This window comes from Ursus americanus, chromosome 16 (genome assembly GCF_024610735.1).
Source record: "Ursus americanus isolate L20-20 chromosome 16, mUrsAme1.1.p, whole genome shotgun sequence".
NCBI classification, from domain to species: domain Eukaryota; kingdom Metazoa; phylum Chordata; class Mammalia; order Carnivora; family Ursidae; genus Ursus; species Ursus americanus.
Window position 1 is genome coordinate 2659194 of NC_142142.1, and position 16731 is coordinate 2675924.

At 53.1% G+C, this 16731-nt stretch overlaps 1 protein-coding gene across 13 annotated transcripts in view; it reads right to left on the reverse strand.

Annotated features, from left to right (window-relative positions):
* Window positions 1-16731, reverse strand: part of PPFIBP2 (PPFIB scaffold protein 2) — a 166985-nt gene that overhangs the window by 131579 nt on the left and 18675 nt on the right. For 2 of the 13 annotated variants that reach the window (XM_045783045.2, XM_087868065.1), the window contains exon 1: window positions 13937-14166. The exons of 1 other annotated variant lie outside the window; for it this stretch is intronic. Coding sequence is in view for 6 of the 12 variants with exons in the window: in XM_087868065.1 (XP_087724191.1) it covers window positions 13937-14008 (72 nt within the window). In the remaining 6 variants the exon portion in view is untranslated. Of the gene's footprint in view, window positions 1-8011; window positions 8224-10967; window positions 11290-13936; window positions 14170-16159; window positions 16344-16428; window positions 16571-16731 lie in introns of those variants that run through there. 10 more of the 13 variants (XM_087868061.1, XM_045783046.2, XM_087868062.1 and 7 more) reach the window with 10 other exon arrangements.

Genomic DNA, 16731 nt, shown 5'->3' on the forward strand with positions numbered 1-16731 from the left:
TCTACCCTCAGAGCCCAGCAATGAACCCAACACAGGCAGACACTCAGGAAATGTCGGCTGACACAAAATGCTAAGTGTGTGCGCTGAGTGGAGAGCAAGGGAGAAGGAGCATGCAGAAGAGAGAAAACTTGGCCAGTTTTCTGAGTAAGGGTGGGCGATTGTCCACGGCAGCCTCTCCCCTCCCACTCTCTCCACACGAGGCCCCTCTCTTTGCTGCCTGATAATCAGAGCTGGAGAAGGACCGGCCAGGGTCGGCCCTGGTATGAGCAAGAGGCAATTGAGAATGCAAGTATATTTCCACAGGAACAAGAGGAGAAGAGGATGTAACTTCCCCTAACAGATGATAAAACCAGGCATTTCTCCTTATTCTATTATTTTTGAATGCTAAGCAACAAGAAAAAAAAAACCACATCTGAATTGGCAAGTTTTCTCTATCATCTAGAATGTTCAGGGGCCTCATACATAACTTTAGCCTGTAGCCAGCTACCTCCTGTGAGCCTCCCAAGCTGCCTGGGGAGGAACACAGACCCCAGAATTTGGCAGTCTCTGGATAAATACTAATTGGATTAATCAAAATTTATTCTGTGTTTTGAACATTCAACATTTGTCAAACGGTTTAATTTTGAATCAATGCAATAGTTTTCCTTTTGCATTTTTTAGTTGAGACCAGTAGGAGCCCAAAGGCTGTGTGTGCTGGCAACAAGAGCCTGGCTGCTGCCTCTGTCGGAGGAGAAGGGGGCTTCCTCTGCACGCCTGGGCTGGAGGGTACTAGGAGGGTATTAGCAGCTCTGTCTTCACTGGAGGGCTGAGGCCACATGGGAGCCAGATGAAGACAGCACACAGAACCCGCTGCTGCTAGGGAGCCCAGACGACCAGGGAACTGCTTGGCCTGGATTTTGCGAGACTAAGCCTTTGGATGAGGCCAGTCGAGCTTCTCCACCAGCTGAGTGGAGTCTACCTGCCTGTCCTGCTCCCTCGGCAGGACCAGCAGGGAGCGCCCTTCCATCCCTCACCAGGACATGGAGGCTCGTTCACTGAGGATTCTGGGAAATACCATTATAGGCCAAATTGTTTCACCCTCCCCAAATTTTATGTCGACATCTAATACCCAGGACCTCAGAATGTGACTGTATTTAGAAGTAAGTTCTTTAAAGAGATAGCTAAGTTAAAATGAGTCAGTGGGGTGGGCCCTAATGTAATCTGACTGGTATCCTTATAAGGACACAGACGGGTATAGAGGAAAGACCATGTGAGGACATTGGGAGGCGACCATTCACAAGCCAAACACAGAGGTCTCAGAAGAAACCAGCCCTGCTGACACCTTGATCTTGGACTTCTAGCCTCCAGAACTGTGAGAAAACAAATTTCTGTTGTTTCGCCCAGCCAGTCTGTGGCACTTTGCTATGGGAGGCCTGGCGGGCTAGTACACGCCCCAGTCTGATCCTGGCCGCACTAGCCTGTCGCCAAGGGGCAGCGCCCGTCCAGAAATGTGGGGCTCTGTTCTCATCCAGAGGTGCTCCCTTCCCTCTCAGCCTGAGGAAGGCTTGGCTTTGCACCTTCAGACCTAAACAGCATCCAGGTGAGGGCAGTTCCTAACAGTCCTTTATCTTTGTACGTCAGCTCTGCGTCGGGTCATGCAGGGAGCGAGGCCATTTAGCAAGGCCAGACTGATAGGCTACAAGAAGGAAACCCTTCTCGATGCCACAGCCTGACCAGCTAGCTGCATTCAAGGAGCCGAGTGCCCTGGGCCCAGCCGTCTTCGCTTCCAACCAATTCAACGACTTCAGCATGTGATGTCGGGGGAAGGAGAGGCAGGCTTGGCCCCTCAGCTCAGCTCACCCATCACAAGACGCCTGCCACCAGGATTGCTTCCCTCCCCTGACAGCACTTGGGCCACAGTGGTTCAGGGACTTCCCCAAGAAAAGTGATCCAGAAAGCCCCTGTTTGCCCACATAGTCCTGCTGACCAAAGACAAGTCAGCTAGAGAATTGCACCGCATTCGGACTCCCCTCTCTGAGCGCCCATGAGGTCTTGCTTCTAGACGGCTGTCAGTCTGCTCCCAGGGGAGTGGGAGCGTCTACAATAGCTCCTGGGGGCCTCTCTCCATCTTTCTCACTTCTTGTCCACAAAGCAGGGCTATTCTCCCATGGGAGATACCCGAGCAGTGCCTCAGACTCCGGTTGAAAGGGGTAGAAAGGGGCCGCAGCAGGGGAAGGCAGCAGCAACAGGCGTCCCCACTCCCGACCCACCCCTGTTCTGCACCCTGAGCTCCTGCACTCCTTTCCTGACCCCTGAGGAGAGGAGCAGGAGGCAGGAGACAAGGGTCCAAGCTTTGCAGTCAGACTGACTTGGGTGGACATCCTGGCTCTGCTACTTACAGCTGGGTTAGTTTTTGACCTTGGGAATATATATTAACCTCTCGGGTTACTGTGTAACAAAGATAATAATGCCTGCCTCACATAGGGCTGGTCAGAGGGTTAGGAGAGAGGACAGAGTAAACCACCCCAGCTCAGTGCCTGGCCCAGTAAATACGCAACACTCTGCCTCTCACCCTTAGAGAACACGGCCCTAACTGCACTATTCCAGAAGACGGATTGAGCCAAGACCCCTGATCAGGCTCCAACTGCTGGGATGAGGGGGAAAAAATAGATGACACTGACTTCCTTTGAGAAGTTACCAGATCCCTTGGAGCCAGCCCCCCAGGTGGCAGGCCCTGGGGCTCCACACACAGCACACCTGCTCCAGGCCTTCAGTGTTTCTCTAGCAGTGTCTGAGATCCAGGCCACTGGCTCTTCCCCGAGCAGAAAGTTTCCCACGGATCTTGCGCTTCCTCTTACAGCCCCTTGGTGCCTTCCTCAGCCATTCCAGTGGCGGCCCCCAGGCATCCCACTTAGGGACAATGAGCAGGCAGGGTTTATGTTGTTCATGGGCGACCTGGGGGCAGGCACCTGGCAGAGAAGTCACAGCCGGGAGACGGATCTGGGAGACTCCAAACATGGAGGCTAAAGCTGAAGCTGGGCTCCAGGGGCTGGGAACAGGAAGGGCCATATCCCAACCACATTCGTGGGGAGGAAGCCCCTGGCCCTGGGCACTGGCATCATGAGAGCCCCTTTAGCTCAGAGGTGGCCTTGATGGAAGACGGTCAAGTTGTACTGGTGACCCAGAATTGCCCCACAATTGCTTCCCTCGGACATCACACTCTTAGGGGACACCTAGAGCCAAGCAAGAGTTACTTGGGGAAGGCTTCCACACGCGGCGGGTCACAGCAATGCCACAAGATGTGTGTCTCATGTCGCCTGTAAAAACCTTCTCGTCAACGCCATCCCTCATTCAACTGTCACTACATTTATTTAAAATTCTCTTTCAAATACAAATAACCATGACAGTTAAGGACTGGATTTGTAACTCTGGAGCAGCTCTTAACAGTTTTCAAAGGGCTCCTGATCCGTAGGCAGGACGCGGAGGGGGGCTTTGTCCTACCTGCAGTCCCCTGTTAACACGAGATCCCAAGTCACTGCAGCCCAGATATTACCCGATCGGCACCCCAGCCTCCCTAAGGTGTTCTTCTCAGGCTTGCTCTCTGGGCTGAGGGGAAGCATCCCATTGGGCAGCCGGAAGGACCCCAGGTCCACCCTGAGGAAGCAGGGTGTAGCTGCCAGGGCCAGATCTGGGTTCTGAGCTGGGGGGCGGGGGGAGGCAGCCACGCTCAACACAGGATGGGGCTCTGGGTAGACCTGATCAGCGATAAGGACTGGCTGTCTCTACAGCATACGAGATAAGGAGGAACCCAACTTCAGCGGGCAGCCACCACTGGCACCCACCTGCTCAGAGCCTGAACATGCTTGGTGGAAACAATGCCCTCCTTTCACGCAGCACCCAGCCCCCACTCCACACTCCTGCACGGGCAGGCTCCTGGCCTGCTTACTGAGCTCTGCTGGCCCCTCCTCTCCACCCACACCCCCCACCTGGGTTCCTGCAGAGGCTTTTCTGACTCTCATCCCTCACCCCACCCTTCCAACCCACTCCAGAGGCACCATCTTGCTTCATCTCCCTTTACTGCCGACACTCTGGGGTCCCCAACAGATGAGGTGGGCTGTAAGCAACTTGTTACTAAGGACAAAGGAGCCAAAGCCAAAAAGCATTTTGTATAAATTAAGAGAAGATTCCAGGTTATCCTGCCCCATTCTAATATACTTTATGGAGTGGGTGGAATTCAGCCAGGAAATCAGTAATTGTCGATAGTGCTTGGAAAATAACAGTTTCTATGCCACCATGAACAACTAGGCAACTTCCTACTATTTTAGAAATTCACTCCCAAATTTGTCTCTGTGTGTATGTATGTGTTCACTGGGGCTGGCTGTGCCGCCTCAACAATCTGGCCATGTCCACCAAGTGCTTCTCACAGGTTAATGTCATCTGACACGTGCCGTCTGAGCGGCTTCCTGCCTCAGCATGAGGGCTTGATCTGCGTGGTACACTTAAGACTGAATAATCTGACCTTTCCACGTGGTGGCGAGATAGAATGGAAACAACATGGGCTTGAGGATCAGGTGCACTGGGCATAAGTCTTAGTTCAGCCTCTTGCCAGCTGGAGAACCTTGGGAAAAGTCACTTCTCCTGAGTCATTTTCCTCCTCGGTGGGGACTTGATAGATGATGATTTCCAACCCCTCCTTCCCCATGTAACCCCACTCCTCGGGTCTAGCCAAACCAAACCACCGGCTCTTGTCCACATAGGCCCTTTAATTTACCGTCCCTATGCCTTTCTTTGTCCACTGCTGTCCCCTCTGCTAGAAATGCCCTGGACCCAGAGAAACGGGTGTCTCTGGTCCTTGTGTTTCCTTCAAGACACATCTCAAATGCCAGCTCCTCAGTAAGCCAAGTGCCCCAACCTCTCCCTTCTCTGAATTTCACCGCTCTGTGGTTAGTATTGCCTATTTTGAGGAAGGGGTACACTCCTTAAGTTCGATCCAAGCCGGGGTATGTCTTACTCATTTCTGGTGCCCACCATCACGTCCTCAGCACAGAGGACGGTCAAAAATCATCCGGTGACTGACGTAATAAATGAGGTCACGAGCCCACTGGCACCAGAGCACTCGGAGTTAGGCTCTAACTCTGTTGCTAAAAGGGGGAGTTGTCCTAAATCCAGTGGGCCGGTTCTGACTTGAGGGCTTCCATGGCCTCCCTCCCTGCCACTCCAGCCAGGATAGTGCCCCTCAGGCATCCACGTTGCTTAACCACAGCACTCTCCATCCGCCACCCATGTACCCCACCCAAAACCTCAGCCTACTTGAAAAAGGCCCCCGCTGCCCGCAGCCCTTCCCCGGCAAATCTAGGGGCTGGAAGCTGGCTCGTGGCCCAGGCTGCAGACAGACAGTCAGACTTCCCAGTGTCGTACCCACGGCCTTCCTGGATGGCTCCCTCCTATATCCACCATCCCCTCTTTGATGCTGCGATCCCAGGGCCTCAGACCACTTGGCCCTATTCTTCAAACACCAGGATGCTGTGTTCTTGAAATCTTCAAGGGGGGGCCATGATCCGTAAGAGCCTTCAAGCCCCCGGTCGGTGGCAGAGCCCAGGTAGGCACAGCAGAGAATATAAAGAGTATAATCTCTTCGGGATCATAGGCCTCTGAGTTTCAGGCCACAAAGCCACTTCCTCAGAGCCTGTCCTCTCTCCCAACCGTTATGGAGCAGGACTTCAGCCTGTGACTTGGGACAGAGAAGCTCCTACCCAGCTTTGGGACCACCCTTCCCAGCCTCCTCCCTTCATTCCACCTGGAAGCCAACCATCTCTACAACCCTGCCGCACTTTCAGTTAGAGCTCTCAGCAAATCCTGCCTCCCCTGCGATTGCACAAACCTCTCTCTAGTGAATACCGCTTGGACAACGCGCTCTTCAGGCAGACCACAACACAGGCTCTGAGCCCGCCGCCTCACCCTCGGGGTAAGCTTGAGTTGGCAGAGTTTCTCACATCACAGAATTTCTTACACTGAAATGAAATCTGCCTCCTCTTTAATTCCCTCTCCCATCCCCACCATGGCCCTGCAACTCTACCCTCTGAGGAACATAGAACAAGATGGCTCCCTCCCCAACCTGAAAATCACCATCACAGCCCCAGTGCCTTCCTGTCTGTCCTTGGGTCCTTTCAAAGGCTGCTGGGCACAGACTCCAGCTTTGCAACCCTAAGCATCCCTCCCTCTTCCGCCTGCTCCCAGAGTGCAGTGGGTCCACTCTTGGCCAGTGCAGAAGAAAGAGGGGTGATCTTCTAGCAAGGTCTAAGGCCAGGACTGCTATTAATTCAACTAGGCTGAGGCAAGTTATATGGGCTTTTCTACATGGTCAGGTAGGAAACCCTCAGCATTGATTTTTGGAGCCTACGGGACAGGACTTTGCACTCCCCCCACCTCCCAACATCTCATCAAGCTGCTTGGGGTTCTCAGCTCTCTCTGCCACCTTTGTGCTGTACTTTGGTGACCAGCCATCTGAAACCGGGCTACTTCCCACCGGCCATGCACTTCTGCCTCTTGGACTTCCTGCTCACCTTCACCATGGCTGTCCTTTCTTGTCATCCCTGGAGGCCTGGAGAATACCCGACCCCCGAGATTTCAGAAAAAGCCCTCCAGATGATTAAGTCACTCTTCTTGACAAAACAGTAATAATCCCACTTGCTGACTCCTTAGGACACACCAAGCACCGCGATCAACACTCTATGCACATCATCTCATTGAATCTTCACCAGAACCAAATGGAACAGGTTTATTATTGTTCCCACTGAACAGATGAGGAACTTAAAGCTCAGAGGAGCAAGAGCAAACCCATGTAGAGGGGGCTTGAGAGGGAGGCCGTCTGGTTCAAAGTCCATTCGCTTGGGAAAGCAGGGTCCTCAGAGACAGGGAGACTAGAACCTCATGGTGGAGGAAAGCTGTGGCCTGCCACGCTGGCGGGGTGGGGTGGGGGGTGGGGGCGAGGGGCAGGAGTCTGTGCCCTCATCTCCAGAAGCAGGACAGTCATCCCTGCCTGAGGCACTGTGCAGCTAGCTCCAGGGAGCTGGCACGGCCAAAACCTAGACGGACACACAGGGGTGTTGTTCTTACCGGGTGAGTGCACTGCATCGAAGCACCAGATGTCTTGGCTGGTCACAGGAAGAGCTTATGTAATAAAACTTTTTCATGACATCCCGTCAAGGTCAGGTGTCAGAGCCAAGAACGATTCCTTTGCTTTGGTAAAATGTTGAATTAAAAGAATCTGCCTTTCCTGCCCAAATTCAAGTTCTAACTTCTCCCCTCCCCCCTACGGCGGCCCTCTCTCCCTGATCCCCCCCAATTTCCTGCCCTGGTTGCTTAATGAATCTGGAGTTCGATACCCCATACCTCTGGTACGCCCAAGACAGCCCTGTCACCCCAGGATCCCACCCAGCTCAGCATTTGTCTGCCTCCTTTCACTCTCAAAAGTATCCCAATTTGGACAATAAATTAAATCTAATACGTGGGGTCTTTTTTAAAAAAATCACTTGAGTTCTCTGGCACATTTCCCTCCCTCAAGATGGGAATATCACCCACCTCGTGAGACAAGCCCTTTGTAAAACCCACCAAAGCGAGACGCCCCCCATCCTGCCTCTGGAGGCAGCTTTCCGGGGGCCCAGTCTACCCACACCTCTGTCGCCTTCATGAAGAAGTGGTGTCCAGCTAGCTAATTGTGCCAAAACCTCCAAGTCAGGGGAGACGAGGCCTGGTGTGGGGGCAGGAAGTACTGTCCCTGAAGAAAGAGCAGGTGCCACGTGCGTGTGTAGGAAAGAAAAGTGGCTCATTTTTGGTGCTCTGGCCTGAGCTGCGGTTCAGCCCTTTTCCCCAATTCCGACAACAGGCCTCTTGGCTCCTACACAACTACCCCACCCTCCCTCCGTTCCTTCCTTCCTTCCTACCTTCTCCTTCCATCTCTCTCTCTCTCTCTCTCTCTCTCTCTCTCTCTCTCTCATACACACACACACACTCACACGCACGGTCTGCTAACCTCAGGAGTTCCTTTTGGCAGGGCCCTCTGGGCTTTTCTGCCAGAAGCAGGTTGCAGAAGTTTGCGAAGACCTCTCGGGATACCAGTGCAGTCACAGGAGCGGCCCTCCCAGGCACAGCGGTCCCTGCCCAGCCGAGGCCCAGCTCCATGTGACTGGTACATTCCAACCGTGCACACAAGTCACTGTGGCTTGATGTGCTCGCCCGAGAGTCAGGGCAGGAGTTCTGACTGCCCACTGAGCACACTCCCGGCAACCAGCAAGCACTGGCTCACCCTAAACAGGCAGAGAGCAAGCCCGGGGCTTGGCTCCACCAACCTTCCCTCTGCCTCTCTCACCAGGAGGAAACAGATGTACCCAAAGCAGAGCTGCCACCTGGGACCAGCTCAGCAGCTACAGGTGGGGGAGAGCCCAGGCTACTCGATTCCCCGCAGTCTCACCTGGGTTCACAAGCTGTTCCTGGAGATTTGTCAGAAGGCCCTCCACCCACTCACCGCTGCATTAGTCATTCCTGAGACACGGACAACCCAAAGCTCCAGTCTGCCATCTCTACATGGCCTTGATTCTTTACCATGAACGAGCAGGCTCTGCACACATTTTTAGATCAGTAAAAGTAAATAAATAAAAAATAAATAGCCGCAAAACCAAAAACTCAAGACAAGATAAGGCAGAAACTTCCCAGATCCAGCTGCATAGTTCGAAAGAGCCACGAGGCTTGACAAGTTTTCCCTCTAGGTTGAATCCCAGCATTCCTTGTATTTGTTTTCCTTTGGCAATTACCACGCACCAGGCAATAATCTAAATGTTTCACATGCATTAACCCAGCTCGGCCTCAGCAAACTAAGGGGACCACTGTGCCATGGCAAGGGCAGGACCTGCCCTGGGAAGCTGGAGGCGAAGGAGCGCGGCGAGGCAGAAAGGTGTGGAAGGGAGAGGTGAGGAGGAGAGGAAATCCAGCCTCAGGGCCGCTGAGTCTCCAGGCAGCAGTGCAGATTCTAGATAAGGTCCTCTCTCCTCACCGACAGCTAAGGCCCTCCCCCAGCCATCTGGATCCCTGATACTGGCCCTACGCACAGGTCGCCCACCACCCCCACTCCAACACTACACAGGCAACTTCTTCTGACTGATTGGATGGGTCCCTAAAGTTTGCCAGGGGGAGAAAGTGTTTGGGTCTTAGAATACATGTTTCTGGAGAACTGAGAAAGGGGTGGTTGTATTCCCAGGAAAACATTTAACACACATATATCCACACAGCACTAACAAGTGTGAGTGTCCATACCATAAAGCACTCCCTGCTTCCCATCAGCCCACATACGGCTAGGCCACAGAACAGGAAGGAGGACTCAGGAGGCTTCACACCCACATTGGCATTGGCTCCCAGCAGACACTTCCCTTCTGAGTCCTTGACCTGCAAGATTCCAGTCGCAGCTGTTCTGCAGATTGAATTCACCCCAAACCTGGTCTCTTTCCCACTTTTCACTGCCTAATGGAATCTCCATCTGGACCTTCTGGCAGCACTTCTCTGGCCAACTCATGGTGCTCCAAAGGACAGAGCCCTAGGCCAGAGGGCCAGAAGGCCTGGGTTCTACCACCACTGGCAGGTGACCCTAGTCAGGTTCCTTTGGGTAGCTTCACCGTGTGTGTGTGTGTGTGTGTGTGTGTGTGTGTGTGTACCCAAGGCTCTCTTCTGATTCCAAAATGATCAACCATCCTCACTTCCCTTCCCCCTTCCAAGAATCTCCTCCATGCTCTCATGCTGACTATGCCTCATTATGCTCGCAGCACACTAGCACAAAGTGTCAGTGTCCCACTCGTTGCCTTTCCCTCTCCCCCAAATCCGGTCAGTCACCCAATCCCGCAGGACTTCTTGGCAAGACCACTCCCCCTCCAGCTCTACTGCCACTGCCTTGACTTACATTCTAAGCTACCTCAATGGGTTATCCCAACAGCACATTCTCACGGGAGGTTGCTTTCTGTCCCTCCATGGGGCCCTGGATCAACCTGAAAGCAGAGATTTCACCCTGTCTTTTCCACACTGAAAGACCTTCAATGTCATGGGAATAAAATTTCAATTCTTTAGCCACAGTGTTCGAGGCCTTCCATGACCTCGCCCCAGCCTAAGACTCCAGTCTCGCCTCTCCCAGTGTCCCCTCCCCACCCCACCCTCTGACTCTAGCCATGTGCGCCACTCCTCATTGGGCTTGTCCCAGTCTTTCAGGTTCTGTTCTTGTTTCTTCCCTCATCTCTGATGCAAAACAGCCTACCCCTTTCCCCCTTTACTGGGGCAAACACTGCAAAGACCAGCCAGGTAGGGCCCATGTTTACCACAGCCTCTTCCTGCTCATCTGCTAAGTGTAGGGCTGCGCCCAGAGGCCGATGCAGGCCTGCAGCAGCTCAGGGTCTGGAGCAGGTGTGGACAGAGACATGCAAATGCAGTGCCCAAGTACCATAGCAGAGTTCTCCATTTGACGCTATATGTATACGCCAGAGAGAAGAGTCGAAGTGATTTGGAGGTGGAAGGAGGAGAGGGGTTTCAAGGGTTTGATTTGCATCCTTAAGTTTTAGTAAGAGTTCATTCATCTCACAGAGTGGACGAAAGAGCTTTCCAGGAAGAGCAAATGGTGCGTGCAGAGACGGAAAGGCGCATAAGATAGAAACCAGAGAGCTCCTCAGTTTGGGGAACAGTGAGACGCGGCTCTGAGCTACACGACTGCCAGCCTTCGCAGGGCCTTCAGTGCAAACAACGACACTACATCCTAGCACGGAGGCAATCCTATCCCATCTTGTGTAGACCTTCCATCCAAAGATCTATTCCAGGGCCAAGATGTCTGCACCACCCAGAACACGGTCACGAGAGCGTGATGCAGAAGGGTCAGTTCTCTGTGGGCATAAACGTGGATGTGACAGACAGAGGAAATGAAAGCAAGAATTAGAGAGGAGCCCCAAAGTAATAATTACCTAGGAGCACTAAGGAGAAGTCATATGTTTCCTGAAGACACAGCCGAAGAGTTCGCAGCGCCCTGGAAAATCGCAAGGCTGTGAGAAGCTAAACAGACTGGTCTAGGACGGCGTCTCCTGGATTATTTACTGAGTGCGTCAGAGATAAGAACGGACGTCGTGAAGATCCCCAGCGGCGAGTAAGACCTGGCTTTCAGGGTCTAGAAGGGATACAGTCCACCTTTCTGAGACCACCTGTGGGTTCTTGGAACACTGAGACTCAGAGGCGCCATCAAGTGTTGAAACCGAAGAATGATGCCAGGAAACGTAACGTGGAACTGCTCTAGGGAGGAAGCAGGAAAAACAGTGACTCAGGACAACACAAAGCTGCCAAAAGCTGCAGTCTAATTGTGCCCACACCAAGTGCTGACAGAGTCACAAGTTCCCCCCCACCCCCTGAGGGTCACTGCTAGAATGGGGGTGCACAATCTGGGAATTTAATAAATGTTTAGCTGCCTCATTCACTGCATTCATATTAGCTCTTCCTTCTCATATTTTGCAAGAGGGGATCCGCCAGAGGATCTGAAGCAGGGAAGCGTCATGAACTGATTCGTAATTCAGGAAAAAAAAATTTTTTTGATGGCCACGTCAAAACCAACTTCCAAATTTTACATCAAATGTTATAGCCTGAAGGGCACGCCATTCCTCTCCGAAGCTGAATTCTCTCAGAATCGTTTCCCCCTCCTCACTTCTGGAACCTGTCCTGTCCGTCTAAAGACAGACACCAGCACTCCCTGAACCGCTGGCCCATAGATTCGACCTCTCCATAGAGTCTCTCCTACCTGTCCCACTCTTTCAGGCCCAATATAAGGCCTCCCCTCTTCTATCCTGATTGACCTTCAATGTCCTAACTGGCCCCTCAGCCCCAGTGTCTGGCCCCTCGGCTCACTCCTTCCCACAGCACTGCCACCATAGGCTTGAGCAGGCCCCACCTTGGCCTTCATCAGAATCACGGGGGGAACTTGGAAACACCATCCCAGACCCACTTCATCCCAAATAGTTTTAAAATTCCGAGGTTTGCAAACTATGGCCCTTAATCCTTGCCAAAGAGAGGGAAGGGCACCACCCTAGAACCCGTTAGAAATGCAGGTCAGATCCCACCGCTGACCTAGGAATCAGAATCTGCATTTGAACAAGAACCCCCTCGTGATTCTTAAGCTTGTTAAAGGTTGAGAAGCTCAGCTTTAAGTTGTTGCCTGATCATTCATTCCACAAATATTTGCTGGATTTTTCTCCACATCAGGTTAGGGGTTGGGATGGTCAAGGGCCAAGGTCCCGAACTTTGAGAAGCTCACCGAACCACAGTCAATCCCTTGCTTAAAACCTGGCATTGGCTCCCATGCTTTCCAATTCCAGACTTCTGCACCTGACCTTCATGGCCCACTGGGGCCGTGCTTCATCCTTGTCACCAGCTTTACTGTTTAGCACTCGCCCTGGGAGCCCAGTTAGACGACTTGGCACTTCTCACCGCTAGCTGGTGCTTGCCCGCCTACACAGCTCTCAGCCCAGGCGACGCTCTACCCGCCTCTGCCTGGAGACACCCAGGAGAAATCCTCTGAGATCCATCACACAAGTCATCCGCCTCTTGAAATTATCCCAGATCTTCCCTGCTCAGATGAAAGACAGGAATTCCCACAACTCTTTGCTCTTCCCTCTCTCCTGGCCTTTATCTCATTCTGCTCAGTCTTAAAGCCAACACACCTGCTGTAACTACCCCAGTAGACATCTGTTTGTCTCCTCAGTAGCAATAAGCTAGTAACTGGCACATCATCAAATCTCTATGTAAGAACAATAATAAATGTATTGATAAAATCATGGATGAATGCAGTAAGCGAGAAATTCACTGATCTTTCTCATTTCCCACTTCAAGGTCATTTAAAGATGGATGTAAGCAGAATACTAATGGGCTGCCTCTCAAGCCTAAAAGAGAAATAATCTTAAATATTTTGTGTTTTCTATATTCAAATAATAATTAAAGACTGAACATACTGAAGATGAATTTTGTGCACAGCCAACTACCTTTCTGCAGTTGGGCATTTAACTTCACAAAATGCAACATAAAATTTGGAAACACTTCAGATTTGTATTATAATCAATTAAGGAACTAGGAAAGGAAAGAGACAGATCAAGAGAAAGATAGGAAGTAGACCAAAATATGGAAAGGGGGGCGGATCTATACGACATAACCAGCTGCTCTAAAAGTAAAAATATAACATTCTGGGTTTGTTTTTCAAGAGGATTAAAGACTAGCTGGAATGCCTGTTTCAATTCCCCCGAAAACTTTGGAAATTCTAGCTTTTCAATATATAATCTTATTTTCATTTGAAGAAAACCTGCAGGTCTGGAGTTGGGATGTTACGAGGAAGAGGAGGAGCCCACTTTCAAGGAGAACCTTCCCCATGTGGCAGTCTACTGGGACACTGTGGCTTGAGATTTTGTTAGGCATGTTGCGTTTTCGCAATTACAGAGTTGGTCTCAGTCAAGGCGTTGCCTCTGAACACACCCGAACAGAGATGTTTGGGCAAACAGACCCTAAACCGCCCGACCACCGTGGGCTCTTCTAGATTACGCGGGTGCTTCGGTGACATAGGGCACAGAACTCAGGTGACTGACCGTCCTGCGCATCTCCAGGGCCCTGCCGGCACCTGCAGAGGCGCGCGGATAGTCCGTAGATCCCGGGGCAGGGTTGGGTGGAAATTCGGCGCAAATCCACGGGAGTTTTACCCTCCTCCCAGTCTTCTGGCCAGAGAGGAGGAAGAGGGTCTCTGTCCTCGCACCTGGGACACGCTCTGGGGCCCTTCCTGGAACTGACCCTCACTCCTCGGGTGGTTCTTGAATCTGGGGGCTTTCGGTTCCCCAGGCAACGCACCCGCGGGGGCGCCCGGTCCGGAACGCGCAGGGGACCTGGGGAGTGGGGAGAGCCCACTGACCTGGGTGCGGGGCTCCTCTCCGGGCGGCTCAGGTGTGCGGGCCGCTCCCGTGTCCCTCCCACCTCCGAACATGAGAGCCGAGAACCGAGCAGCAGGCCACTGACCCACCGACCAACTGACGGACCAACCAGCGGACCGAGCGGCAGCGGCCGGGTCTGGAGCCCACGTGACGGGGGCGGGACCCACGGGAGGCTCGTCCCGGAGCCCCGGCTTTCTCCCGCCCTCCTTCCCCTGGGACCGCCCCTCAACCCCTCTTCCCTCTCGGGCAGCGCAGCAGTCCGCAGACACCCGTCCGCCGCCAGTTCCCTTTCCTCGGGGACCGGCCTCCTCAACCCCACCGCTTCGAACCTGCCTATGCCCAGTCCGCCCAGCCGCGGCCCCGCCCCCTGGAACGCGCTCAGTGCCCACAAGCCCCGCCTCCCGGGGACCACGCCCCCTGGTAGCCCCGCCCCGCTCCTGTCACCTCCCCCTCCTGCACCCTTCCGGCCCCGGGGAGACCGACGGGCGGGTCCCGGCGCTAGTGCTGCCAGTCCTCCGGGCTTCTCCGGCCCTTCAGCATCATTCCCCGGCCGTAGGAAATGAAAACGAGGAAGCAGAAAAGCAATTTGTAGCGAGAATTGCAAAGAGAGAGAAGCCACAGACGGATCGATTAGAGGCGCACTCAGTGCAGCAACCCTTTGGGTGTTCGGACTCCCCGGACTCGTGCGATGCAGTCCAAATTGAGGTTGACCCGAGGGCAGCCTCATTCCCGGTCTCTGAACAACCCGTTTGGAAGGCTCTCAGTCACCCTGGATCCTGGGCGCGCTTGAACCCCGCGACCTGGGGTGGAGGTCCCCCTAGTGGTCATCCCCGACCAAAGACACTTGCTCCGGGTCTTGTGAAGGCACAGCTAAGGACACTTCCTTCCCTATGCTCAGCATCAAGGCGGGGTTCCACAGACAGGAGAAAAGCTTTGGCACCTCGGACCACAGGAATGGATTCTAGAATCAGGGCAGGACTGAGTCCAGCACTTCTCCCCAGTGTACGGCCTGAATCCCCTTTGGCTGTACTGCTAGGTTGTTGCCTTGCCTGGGCCTCCCAGGACTGGTTGCTCAGTTCAGCTGATTAAAATCCCTGTGGGCCGCAGATGGCATGGACACCGCAGACTGGCATAGTCCCCAGCGCTGGCAGGAGTCACTACAGCCCGGGCCTCACTTTTAATCTACATTTCTACAAGCTGGACAAACTCCACAAGACACATCTTTTTTCAAATTACCTTGGTGGTCTGAAATTACCAGTGTGCCCAGAAAACTTTTACGTGGGAACAGAACTTAAGCCACCCCGGGGCAAAGAGGAGACTCTGGTCACTGCAGGAACGTGGCCAGACGCAGACGAAAGGCAAAGCCAGCAGAGGAAGGCTGGGGCCCACGGGAGTTGTGTTACAGCAGGACACCCTTCAGTTCTCTTTCACTTCCTTAAAATAGCAGCTAGAGGCTTTTGTAGACCTAGGCTCTCCAGTTCACATGAGTTCATGAGTGTTTCCAAATCCCACATGTTATTGCCCCAGTGGACACACTGCCCTAACCTCAGCCCCTAGAAAATGCTAATTGGCTCTTAGAACCGTACAGCTACTTTTTAAAAACTACCTTAAAAAATGGTGTAAGTCACTGGCCCTCAAGCTTACTCACACTTTGGAACCATTTTGGGGGGAGGGGGCTTAAAATATACTGCTTTCCGGGTCCTACCTCCAGAGGTTCTGGTTTAATGGTCTGGGAGTACGGCCTGGTATCAGGATCTCTAGAAGCTCCTTGGGTGATTCTTACGCACAGTCAAGTTTAAGAACCACTGCTATAGGTCATAGGGACTTGCATCCTAAGATCCGACGAGAGACCCCAGAGCTGAGCAGTTCACCAGAAAGAAGTCATGGGCCCTCGTGCTGTCCTGCCCTGGCTTCCCGGAAACAAAGGGGCCCATTAGCAGGGAAATGATACCTTGACCTAAAAGAGTGATTCTAGCTGCAGGAATTTAAAGCACCCGGGTGGGTTGTTAGCGTCAGGGGCACCCTTCAGAATTGTCAAATCCAGGTGTATCACAGAGGAAAGGCAACCCTCCTCTGGGCCTCTAAAGGAACACTGTGTGCGGGACCCACACATAATTCCACTCGCCGATAATCCCGCTCTACCCTCCTCCTGAGGCAGCCCACGTGCCTTATTCCAGTGAAATCGGTAATGTTATTTTACCCACCGGGTAGATGATGTCTGTAAACCCATGGAGTGGGTACCATCGCCATGTTTATGTATCCATACCTGCCTCCTTCCACAACAGATCGGGGCTCTGTAGCGATTAGAACTGCGGGTAATTGCGCTGTATGCATGGGGTGAGTAATTCCATTCTGCCAAAGATCAACTCAAATGCTCTGGGGGAAAAACATCTCTTCACAGTCCCACCCTGAGCTTGGCAGAGTTGGCAAAGCAGCTGCAAGCACACAAAACAAGCGCTCTCATGTGACTAACCTGGAAAGACAGAGGCCTCAGCACATGACACGGACTGGCACCGCAGCCTGCGCTGGTGACCCACACTGGGCTGAACTGGACAAACACGTGGGAAAGATTTGAAGAAGCCCCTCTGCACAAGCACAGCTGTCCTCTGTCACCTGTGCCACTTGGCACGCCTGCTGTGACAGGGAGTCACTGGCCCGCTACCTGGCTCCCATCCAGATTCCAGAAGCTTTCCCTCCCCCGGGCCTCAGGGTGCTGGCGAGCTTCACAGCGAGTCCAATCACAGGCAGCACTTCCTGCAAGCTTGTCTGCTGAGGG